At 35.7% G+C, this 18,482-nt stretch overlaps 2 protein-coding genes across 6 annotated transcripts in view; one reads left to right on the top strand and one right to left on the bottom strand.

The window, feature by feature from the left end:
* Positions 1-17,376, top strand: part of LOC141388532 (nose resistant to fluoxetine protein 6-like) — a 71,541-nt gene extending 54,165 nt beyond the window's left edge. The window contains exons 10-12 of the mRNA XM_073958452.1: positions 16,682-16,824; positions 16,884-16,992; positions 17,076-17,376. Coding sequence (XP_073814553.1) covers positions 16,682-16,824; positions 16,884-16,992; positions 17,076-17,131 — 308 coding nt within the window. The 3' untranslated portion in view covers positions 17,132-17,376. The remainder of the gene's footprint in view (positions 1-16,681; positions 16,825-16,883; positions 16,993-17,075) is intronic.
* LOC141388484 (uncharacterized) lies at positions 11,381-17,749 on the bottom strand. 5 transcript variants are annotated; one of them, XM_073958423.1, is made up of 2 exons: positions 17,525-17,749; positions 11,381-16,342 (listed from the first exon to the last, which is right to left on the bottom strand). In XM_073958423.1, the coding sequence occupies exon 2, from the start codon at positions 14,880-14,882 to the stop codon at positions 11,895-11,897; it is 2,988 nt and encodes a 995-aa protein (XP_073814524.1). In that variant the 5' UTR covers positions 14,883-16,342; positions 17,525-17,749; the 3' UTR covers positions 11,381-11,894. The 5 variants fall into 5 exon arrangements, with proteins under 5 accessions (XP_073814524.1, XP_073814507.1, XP_073814531.1 ...); XM_073958406.1 differs by having other exon boundaries at positions 17,427-17,558; XM_073958430.1 differs by lacking the exon at positions 17,525-17,749 and adding an exon at positions 17,368-17,405.
* Between the last annotated feature and the right edge of the window lie 733 nt (positions 17,750-18,482).

Raw genomic sequence — 18,482 nt, 5'->3', positions numbered from 1 at the left:
AACAATGAAAACGTGACAATAGTTGTGTCTTTTACTTTTTCAGTAAGAAAGATTTTACTCTCCTATACGACAATAGAGATAAAAGTAAAAAGACAACATTTGGCAAAAAGTATAAGTTTTTCCACAACCGATATTTGAAAATGTAGCTAAAAATGTCTTCAATCGGGTGGTATCTTTATATAGGGGCTATATCAAAGCCTGGACCTACTTCAACAATTTGTGGTTAAGATGTTTTGTGAAGACTGGGAACCTCACATTTCAAATTAGTTCAGTCAAAAAAAGTAGCTAAAACCCTCAAATTATACATGGACCTACATGTTGGTGTACAAATACCTCAAATTACGTGTAGTTCTGTCCAAACCCGGCAAAAAAGTACTCCCAAAATCATGGGTTTCGTAAGGGATTTTTGGCAGCCATAACTACTCTCAACCCCCCTTTCTTCCCCATTATTTTTACAAGGGCATGTCGCACTAAGTTTGTAGTTATTTTATGACCACTAGAATAACTAGTTATTCTGTGGCCACAAGAAGTTGAAAAGTAAGGTGAAAAAAATTCTATTTTTAGACAGTTGATGTAGAGAATTTGTTTTTAATTCCATCACACATCTTACTTTTATTTTACTTTTACATCTTACTTTATTTTACTTTTTACGTTGAACACACAACCCTAGGATTTATAGTCGGACACACACTCACTGTGCCACCGTCGTCATTACTTAGTGAGGAGTAAAGTAAGTAGGTTTACCTTGTAATTTTTTTAAGAAGTAACCCATTACTTTTCAGATTACCTGTAATGCGAAAAGAAGCTTGTTGACATTACTTTGTAAAGGGTTACGTAATGACTACCGGATCCAAGTTTTTTGCTGGGAAATGTTAAGATCCTCAAAATACCGAAAATCGGAAGCTACCGTTATATGGGGACTACATCAAAACACGGACATATGTTGACAATTTTTAGTGGAGATGTTTTGTGACCACTGTTAACTATGGGGGCTATGTTTGATTTTGGCCTGCCTATGGAACAAGTAAAAAGTATCAGTCGGCTTTGTCGACAGAGATATACCCTCAGCCCATGTGAATTGAAACTTATGTACATATATACAGTGGTCGACATTAGTTTAAGCGCAAGACAAATTTTAGTGTATATTTGTATATACTCGCGAACTAAACAAGTTTTATTATGTTAGAAAATAACAGAAAAAAAAATTCAATACTAACACAGATGTGATTAATGGAAATTTAAAAACTGTGCGACATTCGTTTAAGCGCACACTACTTACAACACATTAAATAAGCTTTATATCAAATTTAAACCAATAATGTCGGTAATTATTATAAAATTTAGTATCATTAATGATAAAAAACGCGAATTGCAATTGTTCTTAACTGACTTTGACTGGGTTTAAAGTCAAAATTCGACTATGACAGCTTACCCGCCTATTTTTTACCGTTGATTATTGAAAACTGTTTTTCAGCTGTGTGCGGAGTAGTGGTGAGAGTGTCTCATTGTATTTAACTTCAATATTGCGCAGAACTTTAAACTGACCGCGAAAATATATCGTGTTTTAAAACATATCACGCAGGATGGAGGACGATTTCGTAAGGAATATACAGAAATTCCGCTACCCTAAACTAACTTTACACACAATCGCGACTTGTTGGCCATTACATGAACTTTTACTGGGTTTTTAAGAATAACAATACCCATTATATATCACGGTGTGCCTTAACCAAATTTAAATGGAAGGTGCTTACACCTGAGAAGTTCTTGCAGATTCTGAAACTACAATGCTCATAGATGAGAAATATCAAGAAACAAAAAAAATCGCCGGAGGGATTTTCAAATAAATCGCGATTTAAGTTCACATTTTTAGGGGTTCTTTAGGTTTTCACGATTTTGCTTGAAAACCGCGAGTCCAATGTAAATGGGCCTAAAGAAAATGTTGTTGCTGTGAAAATTCTCCACAAGATTGACCTTTAGGTTTATTCGTAGGCGATTTTGTTTGTGTTTTTTTATTTTTCTTATCTATGAACATTGCTGTTTCATAATCTGCGAAAGGCACGCTGAGCATGATATTGTTTTATAAGGAGGCGATACAGTCAGTGCATTGTCTCAATTTGAACTTCTATATCTCAAAAACGGTAAAACCTACGAAAATATCATCAAGGTCAATCTTATGGAGAATTTTCACAGCTACAATATTTTCTTTAGGCCCATTTACATAGTACTTGCGGTTTTCAAGCAAAATCGTGAAAACCCAAAGAACCCCTAAAAATGTGAACTTAAATCTCGATTTATTTGAGAATCCCTCCGGCGATTTTTTTTTGTTTCTCGATATTTCTCATGTATGAGCATTGTAGTTTCAGAATCTGCAAAAACTTCCCAGGAGTAAGCACCCTCCATTTAAAATTAGTTAAGGCGCGCCGTGATATATGGCCAAAATTTCAATGCACCACATGTTTATAAAATACCAAAAAAAACGAAAAGGATGGAGTTATCAAAATTTAAATAACTTTGACAAAATGTAAGGATTTTAACAAGAATGACTAGAAAAAATTAAATTTAGCTAACATGGCCTAAGGAGTTTTGTATTGAAAAATGAATTCTAGCGTTATAGCGTTGTGGTATAACGCTAGAATTCATTTTTCAATACAAAACTCCTTAGGCCATGTTAGCTCGATTAATCCATAATTAATAAACTTTCATAAATAATTGGCCTTCGTCCTAAAAAGACAATAATAAAAATAAAAATTAAATTTAGCATGTTTAGAGCTTTAAAAGTAAAACTTTCGCGATTTAAGTAAAAATAAATTAATTACAGATAACATTTCCGCGATTAGTTGTTATGGATCAAGTTTTGTGCCTAATTCGTTAAATTGTACTAAGACTAATTGTTTTATAAAGAAAACCCTAAATAAATGTAGCTTAATTCGCGAATAACCAAAAAAGATGGGTTGCGCTTAAACGAATGACGTTCACTGTATATACATATATATATATATATATATAGATATCGTCGGTGTCATGCTTAAGTGTTCCATACGCCATTTTTGACTTTTTTAGATACAGGTGGTTTCTAGGGTTTTCCGGTATGCTCTTTCGGCTTTCTCCTATCTGCTCTAGTTTCCGAGATATCCACGCCTCGACGGGAAAGCATCAACTTTTTTCAGTTATGAAATTAATATTTTAAAAACTTACAAGTTTAAAAACACATTTCAAAAATCAGAATTTTAATTTTCGATTTAGAAGTATTTAATTTATTGAGGCAAAGATGGAAAATTTTTTTGTCACTTTGTTCCATGTGATTTACAATATTTCACATTTGTGTCATAAGTGCGGATATGGAACAAATCGACAAAAATTCTTTTTTTTAAATCTCTATAACTTTTATATTCCAATACATATTCCTCTAAATTTTTGCAAATGTGTTCTATATACTATTATTAATATTTCAAGTCAAAAATATAAATATTGCTTTAGCCAGCTCGACACAGTTGTGACGCAAAACATTAAAATGCGATTATCTCAAAACAGGCAAATGGCGTATGGAACACTTAAGCATGACACCGACGATATGTAGATCAAATACCTGTTACACAATTAAAATCATTTTCTGATTTTGTGACCCGTTTTGGTTGTACAATCTTGCCGACAAAAGTATATTTTTGGATTAAAAGTCAAAAGTGTTACGAAGGAGGTACCTGAAGGAGTGGATCTTATTTCAGATGGTCACCGTATAACTTAGAGGTTTTGGACAACTACGTCAGGAAGCATGGACATGGACATGAAAACCATAATATCGCTGAGCAGGACCACAAGGAGTAGCGTTGGAATAAATTCGCCAAAGGATATCGAACAGACCGTAAACTGCACTTAAACATAAATGTTGAACGTTTGTGGAGGAGGAACCCTAACAAGAAGACCAAATTTTGGACCGAATCAGATGACTCGTTTGAGATTTATCGTGCATTGCAGTTTTTAACCGCCAAGTTCATATTCAATGAACTGGAAACTGCTATGGAATACAATCCTAAGTCCAACTTTTTGCTTTCCTACAATTTGTATAAGCCGAATTGCGCTTTAATGGGGTTTTATCAGTAACATACCCCTGTTGTTAGTCAAATGTTTATATACTTTGTTTCATAAACATTTGTGCATTATGCATCTTTTCCAGTCTTTACAGTTCTATGTCTATGTTTCTGTTAAGGGTAATGTTTCTATACATTGTTTCTTAAACATTTTTTGTTGCATGCATTTTGTCTGGTCTTCATGGAAATTCATTGAATTTTTTGTTTTTGAAATCAAAGAAGCACATGTTTATTAAGGCTTTATTTTTTTCAAATTTAACAAAATACCTCACATATTAACAAACTTTGTACCGCCTTTATAAGCGGTGTTTTATTGTGCTGCTCGTCGTTCGGAATTGGAGGAGGTTACATATCATTGATATGAAGAAGTCTTTCTGGGAAATAGTTTTTTTCGGAATGATATATTTTTCCTCAAAAAATATATATCCCTAATGTACATCGAAATAGAAATAAATATCAAAGACATAAATACAACAAGATAAGACATTTGTTTTGCTATCATTCTTCAGTGAATGGCTTTTGAATTTAACATAATGTTATATCACGATATGGTGATATAACATTTTTTTCTTTTATACATTTTTACGTATTTAACCGAATTTACCGATCCAATTGACACAGAATTATTCTTGAATAGATCCTTGAATTCATAAATTTCGTTTTTGATACCATTACATGAAATGTTCCTCCTTGGTTGCGACTTTGAATTAACTGCATCTGTTAAGGGTAATGTTTCTATACAAAGTTTCGTAAACATTTTTTTGTTGCATGCATTTTGTCATGTCTTAGTTGTATTTATGTCTTTGTAAATATATAATATATCGTATGGAATTTGACACTAACGTTACAACCCAGTTCAGTCAGCTGTTTATTGCTGTTACCTTTTATTGTTCTACCATGCTGTCTTGTCTAGAATCAATTTTTCTATACATACACACTTACAATCGAAGATGGGTTTTCTTAATGAATTGTAGTGCCTTCCATTTCGAAAGTTTGATATGATAGATTGGCAGTGGCTGTTAGCCATTCACATCCGATATGCCTGATGAGCTGAATTAAACTACCAGCGAAACCACCTTCAGATTTTTGGTAATTTGAAGGTTTCACCTAGGGTGTCCAAAAACCCGGTTTTTCCAAACAAAACGGTTTTCGGTTAACCGAAATTTTCAGTTTTTTCAAAAACCGGTTTTCGGTTTTCAAAAATTTTCAAAACCGGTTAACCGGTTTAAACCGGTTTTGTAAAATAGGTACAAAATTAGCTGCGTCTTTTTACGTGATAATTAGTAATAATTATTACTAATGTTGCAGGTTTTGACAGTTGTATAAAGGAAAAGTTGCTGAAAAAATTTTTGCAGCAACATTTAGTAAGTAAAAAGACACACCAATTGCTCATAATTGATAAATATTTGATTAAAAATGTGCGGCAAGGGGTAAATTAAGTATAACTAATTCGTTATTATATAATTATCTGATAATATCCTTGGTATTTAATATTCAACCTTAAAGTGGAGACAGCAAACGTAAGTCAGAAATTGTGCTCTAAGAATAGTAAAAGCCCTTACAAATATACGATTGTGTACCAAAGGAATTAAGTTTACATTTTATTAAGTCTGGATTCTCCTTCTTGCATTGAGAACCTCAAATTATCGTGCCGGAATCAAAATGTGCTTTGTTATCGTTACCCTTTACAACCTTAAAGTCGACAAGTTCTTAGTTTACTGTAATAATTCAAAAACGTATGAATAACGTCATTCAAACAACCGTGTGGTATTACGTATACGCAGTTTTTTCATAGATCGTTCAATTGAACTATATTGGAGTTGTGCCATTTTACACTAAATATTTTCAAGTTTAAAGGTATCTGACATTTATAATTTAGCCGTACCTTTTGTTAGTTATGTTTAGTTTTCTTTCAAGAATACAATTGTAATGAAACTTTAAAAATATTACTACTTTTTTAAAACCGGTTAACCGACACAAATAACCGGTTTTTTCGGTTAACCGAAAATGACGTTTTTGGCGAAAACCGGTTTCGGTTTTGTAACTCAAAACCGGTTAACCGGTTAACTGTTAGTTTCATCTTCATTATCACATCGAAATGACCGAAATATAATTTTTAGTCTTCGTTGTTCCTCCAAACCTTGTAAAAATACAACATTCCGACAAAGAATTGTTGGTACTGATCCATGTTTCGGCATAGCCCTCGTAGAACGGCATCTCCCAATTTCGGTATTTTTAAGGTTTTCGACTAATTATCCCACCGAAGTGGCTGAAGTTTCTTATTTAGTCCTCGTTGGGCTATACTTATTATTCCCAGAATGTTTTCGGTGCATGTCCACGTTTTTATATAACCGGGAACCACCGAATTTTCGGTATTTTTAAAGTATTAGCAACATTATCTAACCGTAATGGCTGAAATCTGGTTTTAATAAAATTCCAAAGATATAAATATACTAAGATGGGAAAAGTCAATTGTTAACATTTGTCAACAGATGTAGTTAAGCTCTGTTGTTACGATATCATAACAACATTCTGTTAAGTAGTTAACAATTTCAGGTGTTTTTAACCGCTAAGTTCATATTCAATGAACTGGAAACTGCTATGGAATACAATCCTAAGTCCAACGTTTTGCTTTCCTACAATTCGTATAAGCCGAAATGCGAAATGGAGTTTTTAACATTAGCAGTGTCTTTTTACGTGATAATTTGTAATAATTATTACTAATGTTGCAGATTTTGACAGTTGAATAAAGGGAAAGTTGCCGAAAAAAATGTTTCAGCAACATTTAGTAAGTAAAAAGACACCCCTATTGACATACCCCTGTTGTTGATAAAATGTTTATATACTTTGTTTCATAAACATATTTGCATTATGCACCTTTTCCAGTCTTTATAACTCTATGTCTTTGAAAATTCATCGTGTAGGGTATACAAATTCGGCCCAATTAGAGAGATACAAATCTTTCGTGCACCTGTCGACATAGCACCGATAGAACGGCCCAATATTTGGTATTTTTGTGGGTTTATCCACCAAAACTTGGTTTCTTCCATTTTTGCAGACAATTGTTGGTGCAGTTTCATGTTTTAATGCTCAAAGTCTGGCTTATATATGTGAACACATAATGATATTTTTTAAGAAAACAAGGTTGTAAATTTTTTGTATTTTTCTTTTTATTTATTTGTATCTTTATTATTGAAAAAAAAAACTTAAAGAGTTCTGAATTTATTAAAAAAGTTAAAGTTAAAAAAAAAAAAAACATTTTATGTCGCTAATACAAGTGGTCAAAATTAAAGCCCCCCAATTTAAGGAACAAAAAATCTACTGAAATCATTGCATTGTTGCGTGTACTTTATTTTTGTTCCTCAAATTTTGGTTGCTTTAGTTTTGAAATGAAAAATAAAAAACAAATTTATTACCTTGTTTCCTTAAAAAAATATCATTTTGAAAAAATGTACTGAGGGAGTGCTTTAGTTTTGGCCGAATTGTATGTTTAGTTCAAATCTAGTAACTCAGTTAACCAATCGAACTAAATATTTGCACACTTTTCAGATTTGGATGGTAATACATGAATATTAAACTAAAACTAATATGGGTCCATTTTTTCCAATAGCCCCAATACAACGGTACCAACCGATTTCAGGTATTTTCAGGGTTTTATCTTCATTCTTAGCCAGAATTGGCTGTAATTTGTGATTTGGAGTTCACAATGGTACAGACCAGGGTTTCGGAGTCGGAGTCTACGAGTCGGAGTCGAGCAATTTTGCTGGAGTCGGAGTCGGAGTCTGAGTCGAAAAAAATAACTCGACTCCGACTCCGGGCAAAATTTTTTCCACTTTATAGAAATATAACATTAAATTTGAAACAAGAACTTTTTTTAAAAATCATTATTTATTTTAAAAGAAAGGTATAAGAAAAAATATATGCAAATTATATATTATACTAAATTAAAGGCCAATTCACAGGATATTTACTATCCTTTGAAGTGTAGTCTATTCATCCCTATTTTGTTGATCCAATTGATTCGTTACATTTTTGCAAACAAAAGTAAAGTTCTATGCCAATCGAGTTAAGATTGGACCTTTTAACCTCTTTCGTCAGAAATCTTACTGGTCTTCTCACAAAGGTCTATTGGTATTCTCATCTTGTTTTTTATGAGAAGTCATCCTTGTCTTCTATTAACGACATTGTGATCTCTATGGGAAATCTTACCCTGTGACACAAAATGGAAGTTAAGATCTGGGGGAGGAAAATTCATTTTGGGAATGAAAGCCCCAATTGAGAACCCCATAGGATCCCATAGCTGAAATTTCTGAGTCATGACATAATGAGTTTTTTGATTTGACCCCCATCAATCATTGAGAAAATAGTTTTATATCTCTGTTTGGAGATATTGTTTCATCATTTTTAGATGACATGTTTTCAGTTAAATGGAATGAGGAACGTTTCTGCCAAATATGCTGTCCTAGCTCAGTTTCTTCCATGTCCTTTTTGTTCTTGAACCCAAAAAGTAAAACAAAATTAAATTTTCTACAAAAATGTTCCAACGAAAATTATATGTAGGTTTCCCATATCCAAGAAATCGACATTGTCACGTTTTCATTGTCCTTTATCAGTTTTACCCGTTACTTTCTCAAAAAACAGTATGTTTATGTATTTCGGTAAATTTCGCATAATCTATTAACTATATACCAAATTAGGATGGTTATGCTTCTGAATTTGAGGCTAAGCACAATGAATTATTGGCTTACATCCAGTTTGAAACTTGATCGTGAAGTGCTTATAGTTTTTATTGCATGTAGTCCTTACGATTTGTATTGCCCCATCATTTTCACATATTTTGAAGGCTCTCACGCGTGCAAAAAAAGGAAAACCGACAAAAACTTTCTAACTTTGCTATTTGTCAATGTAAGATTCGCAGAAACAGTACTGATATGTTCGAATTTATTCGAACGAATGCCCTTTCTAATGAATATGTAAGGAAAAACTAACACATTAGCCTATATAGGCCAAAATATAGGAAAAAATTACAAATTTGTGCACATTTTATTCATTTTTAGTGGTATGGAATTCACTCTCGGAGTCGACCCGGAGTCGGAGTCGGAGTCGTGAAAAAAACTCGCCTGGAGTCGGAGTCGGAGTCGAGCCGAAAATACCTCGACTCCGAAACCCTGGTACAGACACTTCCCCACCAACAATTTTGGACATAGGTCCAGGTTTCGATAAAGCCTCCATATAACGTTACCACCCGATTTCAGGCATTTTAAAGTTTTTATCAGCATTCTCGGCCAACATTGGCTGTAATTTTGTTATTGGGTTCTCAGTGGTCAAAAAATGTATTTACTAAAAAGTTAAAAATAAAAATTAATTAAAGCCAGTAAAAAAGCATCAAAGTCGGGCGGGGCCGACTAAATTATACCCTACACCACTGTGTTTGTAAAATATATATGGAAGATATATATAAATCTGAACTGACTTCGATAAAAAGTGTACAACATTATACACTTACTACTAGACCAAATTCCGTTACACATTCCAAATTTCATAAAAATTGGACAGATATAGGGGGTTTGGTGCAGCAAATACGTGAAATCGGGCGAATATATATATGGAAGCTATATCCAAATCTGAGCCGATTTCGATATAATTTATCAAATTTATTTCTAGACGAAATTGAGTCACACATTCCAAATTTCATCAAAATCAGACATATATAGCGTGAAATCGACCGAAAATATATATGGGAGCAATATCCAAATCTGAACCGATTTCGATATAATTTTGCACATTTATTTAGACCGAATTCAGTCACACATTCGAAACTTCATTGAAATATTATTACGAATGTAACTGCTAGACTTACATAAGTAAATTTAGATGAATTTCTGTTAATTTAAGAATTTGAATTGTAACGTAAATTTACAAATGAACTAAATCATTTAAATCAAATTTACAACAACAATTACTCTATAATAGCATCCGGCAAAAAGGGGCACACGTGCCCTTGATGATAAGAGAGCGAGAGAGAGTCGTATGCGTGAGAACGCAAACAATGCGTTTGTATTAGTGCCGATATCTGCATTAACCCACACGATGTTTGTGGAGAGAGCGTATGCGTGTGACCGCACATTCTTCATTTGTATTGCTGAAAATGATATGTCAAAGCATTGGTGTAAATGACATGCTTTGGATCCAAAAATGAATAGCATCTTTTGGGGTCCACGCTCATATAAAATTCATCGATGAAGATGCTAAAAAGATGACATGCCAGATCACTTGCACCCATGGTTGAATGGCATCTTTGGCATTCAACATTTTGCTGGGTCGTGTTTGGTGTAGCAAATACGTCAAATCGGCCGATATTTCCTTAGTATTTCAGCCATGACAAACGTCTCTACTAGTGGCACTTAGGACAGGCCGGTTGGACTCGGCGATAAAAATGAGGTCACATATCAATAACTTAATATGAATCCATTGGTATAAGAGTAGCGTCCCTTGTCCCTACTGGGATGTTTGTGGAACAATTATATAAATTACACATTTCTAAAAAATATACGAAAATTGGAAAATTCACATTGATTAGCTCCTCCTGCTACATCTTCAAATTGTCTTTGTCAGGTTACTTTTCGGAGTACACCAAAAATAAATAAATATGTATATACAAGCAATTTGCTATGTCTCTGATATTTGATATTTGAGAAAATTGTACCCTTGCAATAGGGACCGTGAAAAAAACCTTCTTAAAAAAATTAAAATAAAATAAATCAAATAAATCAGTTACTAAGTTTGGGCAAAACATTAGAAGTATAAAATTTGGTTTGAATAGGTAGATCTGTTCGAAAGTTATCGTGCGCACCAGCCAGCTAGACAGTAAGAGAGACAGATGAACGGACAGGGCTAAATCGACTCCAACGAATTTCGTCCAAACATACTTGGGGTCCAAGACCATTAATTTGATGAGACATATCGTTGGTCATATTTTGTACGTATCCCCATTATCCTAAATTGTAGAATAGAATAGGTCGGGAGATGACCCCATGCTGCAATATTTGTATAAAAAATCCAATTGGACAACTGAACTGAAAATTTCTCTGTCATGATAGAGACAATCCCATGTAGCATTATATATTAGGCAGTAGGCCCGTTATCTAGCAGACACATTATTAAAAATTGTATTAGGGGAAAGGTCAGTAGTTATATTTCCATATGTAGACTACTTTGCCGGATATGCCCTTCAGGAATTAAAATACGGACCAAAAATAAAATTTGGATATTTTTTTATACACAAGTAATGGTCTATGTCACCCGCTAAATAATATCAGATCATCATCAACAGCTTTAGGCATCTTCTTCGACCTAAACTTTTACCTCGTGCAAAATTTCGTGACTATTGAACTATAATTGCTACTTCTAGCGTGTTTATGATTTCACTACAAACAAAAAAGGCTGTAACTCTGTTATCTGTTCACATACATCATCATAATTGACATGGATGGAAAGGTCAAGAGATCCTCTTTCAAATATAACTCACACGAGAGGAATGTGTCTTTCATGAACAAAGATATAAGCTGTATATTAAAAATTTTCACAATTTTCACACAAAACTTGTGCTCCATTTAACCCTCTAAATATTATTTGATCGCCATCTCAAATTGCAAGCTTCTTCTTTGTCATATACTCTTACCTTATTTAAAATTTCAAGATCGGGCTATTATTGCGACCTACAGAGCCGCTACAAAATTCGATAAATAATATGTTTTTGGTCCATTTCACCCGCTAAATATTTCACGATCTTACTTAGCTGGCCTTTTACAGAACATTTGTTCCATAAGCCGAACTAAGAAAAAATCTCCAATCCTCTCTGTTTGCTGCTGTATTTTCCCAATCTGGGATATGTAGCTTTGTGATATCTCGTTTCACTTGTTCGCTCCAACGAAGCTTTGGCCTTCCAGATCTGCGAGAACCTCCATGCGGCCCGTATTTATACGCCTTTTTAGCGGGTTCATCATCACTCATTCTTATAACATGGCCTAGCCATCGCAATCGTTGTATCTCGATTCGTTCAACTATATTGATGTCATTGTATAGTTGATACAGCTCGATGTTCATACGACGCCGATATTCGCCGTCAACACAGATTGGCCCGTAGATCTTTCGAAGAATTTTTCTCTCAAACACACAAAGCACTGCCTTATCTGCTTGAGCAAGTACCCATGCTTCGGAACCATACATTAGCACGGGTAGTATCAGTGTTTTGTACAGTGTTATTTTTGTTTGACGAGAGGTGGCTTTATTCCTAAACTGCTTACTCAGCCCAAAGTAGCATCTGTTAGCCAACACTATTCTTCTTCGTATTTCACAACTGATGTTATTTGTTGTGTTTATGGCGGTGCCGAGGTAGACGAAGTCCTTTACTACCTCAAAATTATAGGTACCAACATTCACAGATGGTGCGGTGTTTATGGACATATTACGCGTCGATACCATCAACTTGGTTTTTACGCCGTTTACTGCCAGACCAACTTTAGCAGATTCTCTTTCGACTTTTGCAAAGGTGTCAGTTACTTCCTTTACCGATCGACCCATGATGTCAATGTCGTCGGCATAAGCCAGTAACATGTGGCTGTTCGTGTATATCGTTCCATTTCTTTTGACCTTCGCGTCTCGTATGACCTTTTCCAGCAGGATGTTGAATAGATCACACGACAGGCCGTCTCCTTGTCTGAAACCTCTTTTGGTAGTAAACTCTTCGGAGAGGTTCTTTCCAATTTTAACTGAGGATCTCGTCTCAGTTAATGTCATTCTACAAAGTCGAATGAGCTTTGCAGGAATACCAAAATCAGACATGGCTTGGAACACCTTTGAACGTATAGGGCTGTCGAATGCTGCTTTATAATCGACGAAAAGATGGAAGGTGTCGATCTGCATTTCTTGGGTCTTTTCCAGGATTTGTCTCAAGGTAAATATCTGGTCAATGGTGGATTTGCCAGGTCTAAAGCCGCACTGATAGGGTCCAATAATTTCATTGACCATAGGCTTTAGTCTCTCACACAATATGCCAGATACTATCTTATATGCAATAGGGAGCAGACTTATGCCCCTATAATTGGAGCACACAGTCTTATCACCCTTCTTGTGGACTGGACATAGGATGCTCACGTTCCAATCGTCGGGTACGCGTTCTTCCTGCCAGATGGTGCTAACTAGCTGATGCATACACCTTATCAGCGTGTCGCCTCCGGTTTTGAACAGCTCGGCTGGTAGGCCATCTGCTCCTGCCGCCTTATTATTCTTCAGCCGGTTTATTGCTGTCCTTACCTCATCTTGGCTGGGCGGTATACATTCAATACCATCATCTGGGATTGGATCTGTGGTATCTTCGCCGTCTTCACTGCTATCGGATACCAACAGTTTGGAAAAATGTTCTTTCCATATCCTGAGCACACTATCTGTATCAGTTACCAAATTACCTTGTTGATCTCTACAGGACGATATTCCTGTACCAAAGCCATCAGTTTGATGCTTCACTCTTTGGTAGAATTTTCGGACTTCGTTCTGTCTCCTGTACATCTCCATTTGTTCACACTCCCTCTTTTCCATTTCTCTCTTTTTCCTGCGGAAAAGACGTTTCTCCTCTCTCCTTTTCTCCCGATACCTCTCTCGTGCGCTACGCGTTGCTACTGATTGTAAAGTAGTCCTATATGCCGCATTTTTTTCTTCGGTAGCAGCACGGCACTCCTGGTCATACCACGGATTCTTTGGTGGAGGTCTCTGGTATCCAAGTACTGATTTTGCGGCTGTTTGCATGGAGTGGGCAATATTTTGCCATTGTGCTGATATGTTATCGGGACGAGAAGCGCTATCATTAAGCAATTGGGTCAGTTGAGTGGAATATGCTGTGGCTATCTGTTGTGTTTGCAGCTTGGCGATGTCCAACTTTCGTGTTGTGTCTGTCCGTGCTTTATTTGCAACGTTTAGACGGGTACGTACCTTTGCTGCAACGAGGTAATGGTCCGAATCTATGTTTGCTCCTCGGAACGATCGTACATCCAACACGCTCGATGAATGTCTTCCATCTATCACAACGTGATCAATTTGATTTATTGTTCTTTGGTCTGGAGACAGCCAAGTGCCCTTATGAATATCGAGATGCTTAAATCTGGTACTGCTAACTACCATGTTTTTTGCCGCTGCGAAGTCTATCAGCCTCATTCCATTGTCTGATGTTTCACTATGTAGACTGAATTTCCCAACTGTTTGTCCAAAGATATTCTCCTTTCCAATTTTGGCATTAAAATCGCCTAGAACAATTTTAATGTCATGGGCAGGACAACGGTCATATGTTTCTTCTAAGCTCTCGTAGAATATATCTTTGGTCTGTTCGTCCTTGTCTTCGGTTGGGGCATGAGCGCAGATAAAGCTGATGTTGAAGAATTTTGCTTTAAATCGAATTGTAGCAAGTCTTTCATTCACTGGGGTGAAGCTGGAGACCAGATGTTTTAACCTCCGACCAACTACAAAACCGCAACCAAACTCATGCTTTGTGTCATGGCAGCTATAATACAGTGCGTCACCTTTAGGTGTTGTTGTGACATCTTTCCCAGTCCATCGTATTTCCTGTATGGCAGTAATATCGGCTTTGTACTTTCCAAGTACGTCTGCCAATGCGAAGACTGCACCTTCTCTATAAAGAGTGCGAACATTCCAGGTGCAGATTCGCAGATCATGGTCCTTAAAACGTTTGCGGGGTTCGTCAACTTTAGAGGGGTTTGTTTTTCTTTTCTTTCGTTTTTTCATAGTAGGCTGTTTTTTTCTAGGGGAGGGTTACTAACCCTACGCCCAAACCCAAGTTTTTAACGTTCTTATGGGTGAACGCGCGGCACATGTTAGCTCACTACCTTTAACGGGTGTTAAAGGCAGTTCCCCAGGTGACACCACGGGGAGGTCAGTGTCCACTTGAGATGAAAGAGGGACCAAGATAAATCCTGGGCTTTGCCATGTTAAAACCGGTCAGGACCGTTCCTTGGTATCTTCCATCCCCTACGTCACCCAATTTCACGATCATCTCCAATAAAAATAGGGATCTATTCTGGTCTGAACCCGACCTCCATACAAAATTTCGTGACGTTCGGTCCATAATTGCGGCCTGGAGTTTGATTTCAATTTAAAATGGACAGACGGACGGACACACATCTCAAAATCGCTTTATCTCGTCGAGATATGAATATTGGTATACCACATTGGGGGTCTCCGACGAATATTTCGCGGTGTTACATGAATTTTTCCCAAAACAAACTTATAATACCCTTTCCACATAGTGGTGCAGGGTATAATTAAAATGTGCTTATCAATTCTAAAACTATATAAATTTTCGGATCGTATCAACTTGACTCCAATATAAATGACATTTTCACTCGGAGAGGTGAACGATTGAAAATAAGAAAATGCTTAAAATGCCGACTATTGGTGCACTTACCCCATACACTTTATATGGTCTCCGACGACTATTTCGATCCACTCCATATTATGGTGGAGAGTATAAACAACAGCGAACTGCAAATTGTTCCAATATTCATCAACAATGTGTTGCGGGAGGCTTACAAACACCGTCATACAAATCCTTAACAGGAAAATCTGTCACTCCATTGCACCAAAAACTTTGCCGGGTTTCCAGGCATCAATGTTGAAACATTAAGTTGAGAGATTCTGGAGTTTTATGTGGAGGCTATCCTAGCCAAAACAATTACAATTATTCCATCTCAACATAGTCTGATTGTCTGAAAATAGAACAAATGAGTAAAATAAAACATTTGTTTTCTTTGTTGTGCCTTTATGCTTACCACAACAGCACTATTGTGAATGATTATGTCTCTGCAGAGTAACGTTTCTGCATATTACCTATTCCACATATCAGTATGGGGTCCATTTAAAGAGGGTAAGGAAGCAATGGGCCCTGATGGGAGGTCCGAGTGGAGGTTCCATACATCAAGGGGCTTCGGTATATTCAACGAATGTCCTCCGTGTTGTATTTGTTTTGGTGTTGTTCAGATGTTTGTTAGTTTTTGTTTAGTTTGTTTTATGATGTTAGATCCGATGAGAGTTTGGCGGTTGAGAACCTTTCCGAGAGCCCATAGAGCAGTCGGAAGGCCAAACTGGAAGCATCTATGCGGTCATAACAAAGGTCGATGATCACACTAAAGTGGCTTTCTGAAGTAAATTGCGTGAAGCAATGATAACTGTGTTCAAGCAAGAAAATGCTAAAAGGAATATGTGTGATGTTAGTACAGCTCCCGCCATATAAAACAATGTGTATGAAAATGAAAAGAAAGAATTTATAATTTAAAACATATTAAGATCTTTCCTTTAAATTTTGAAATATTCACAGAAAAACCAAACAATAATAAGTGTTCGGATAAAATTATTGATTCCGTTATTAAGTCCTGTGTCTGGTGTTGAAAACTTAGTATGGAAAATGATGAGTTTCTTGTAGAAAGCGTAGTTGAAGGGACTCCTTCCTCTCACATTTTACCTTTAAATCAAAACTATCAATGTTGTTATTGTCATTGTTATTTTATATTCTTATGTCTATTTTCCAGGGCTTGCGCATGATATTGCTAATACGAGCATCGTTCGCGTATTGGGCAGGCTAACTTTTCAAATGTATATTTGGCATGTCAACATTGTGCGATTGTTGTCTGCATTTTTCCGTCAACCCATTTATATCTCCGAATTCTATTTGGTAGGTATTAGGACAAATAAATTGTAGACATTTTTGTTAATTAAATACATTTTTAACAGTTCGGCCAAATCGTTTTGTGTTTCGTGTTGTCGGCAATTGTGGCTTTCATTGTGGCACTATTTGTGGAATACCCAATAAATAATATAGTAAATACCTTATTCAAAAGAGGTTAGTAATTAAATGGCAGATAAAAGCGATGACATTTCAAGAGTGAGGTCAACAATGTATCTTAAATTATTTTATACTTTTAGTGGCGAATGGCGAAAGAAGAAAAGAAAAGTTTGGAGAAATGAAATCCGTCTCTTAAGAAGATCTGGCACCAAAGGCAGTAATGAGAAGACAACACTGAAAAATACATCACCAGGAACTTTTGTTGTTTCTCACGAATCTACCATGTACCTTTAATGTATTCCAATATTATTGATGTTTTATGTTATATTTGTTATTGTGTATCTCTCTGTAATAAGATATAAGATTAGTTATGTTTTCACAGTGTTTTATTTGATTTCAAAATAATATTATTAAAGAAAAAATAAAAATAACCACTACTTAGTTTCCTTCTTTTTTTTTTTTTGTTTGAATAAATAGATGCCGTGACATACAAATAAATGGGGATCATGTACAGTCGGTAATTTAATTTTTGAAATAGATATCACTACGAAATCAATAGCTTCGTTCCAGAAGTAAAAAGTTTTTACACATTTTAAACAATTTTTCCTCGAAATGCGTTCCCGTACACCAAAAAAGTTGCAAAATGTTCACTTCTCTTTGAACAAAAATGGCGCTGAATGGCTTTCTCTTTAGAAACTTTTTACACGACAAATTTGAGCGAGCAAAAATGTGCAACATATTTGCCGGCTTCCGATTCGCTGACACGCCGACTTTGACATTTGTTCCAGATTTTTTGACGTTTCTGCCATTTTCCGTTCCCGTACATTTTGGAAAAATGTGTGCGTTGAACTCATTTTTGACAGTTTTCTCTTTTGAACATTTTACCATTAAAATGTACTGGAACGAAGCTAATGTAAAATGCATATTTGGTTGACTTTCGAAATTCTAATTGTTAGATTTCGTCAAAATATTGTAGTTGCACATTTATGCCTTGTTCGTGCATGCAAATGCGAATGTATCGCAAATAAAAATGTTTGCTTATTTGCTTATTTTTACTGCGTTAAAAATGCGCAACTACGACGTTTTGAATTGCGGCGTTATCAAACACCCAATACTTCAGGTATTCACAAACAACTGACGTTTCGTAATTTTTATTCGGAAGTCGAGGATCTTGACCATGATGCAAGCTGTCATAATTTTTGTTTACGTTTTCATAGAGTGAAATCAGCTGGCCCTATCGCTTCACCTTATATCCCGGTTACACTTAACAGGATTACCCAGTGGGGTTTGGGTTTCAAATGTCAATTCCATAGCGCAAACGTCAAATAAATCCTCATGAAGTGGGTTAACCCGGCAAAAAGCTCTATTGCAACCGTGCTATAATACCCCGGTTACACTTAACCGGATTAACCCAGTGGGTTTGGATTTCAAATATCAATTCCATAGCGCAAACGTCAAATAAATCCTCTCAAAGTGGGTAAAAAATCTCTAGTGTAACCGTACTGTTATGTCTGAATTCACTATTGCATCGCACAGTGTCACGATCG

Source organism: Musca autumnalis, unplaced genomic scaffold, assembly GCF_047663935.1.
Source record: "Musca autumnalis isolate F117 unplaced genomic scaffold, ASM4766393v1 scaffold_1, whole genome shotgun sequence".
NCBI classification, from domain to species: Eukaryota; Metazoa; Arthropoda; class Insecta; order Diptera; family Muscidae; genus Musca; species Musca autumnalis.
The sequence above is the reverse complement of the archived record's forward strand: the minus strand, read 5'-3'. Positions and strand labels throughout refer to the sequence as shown.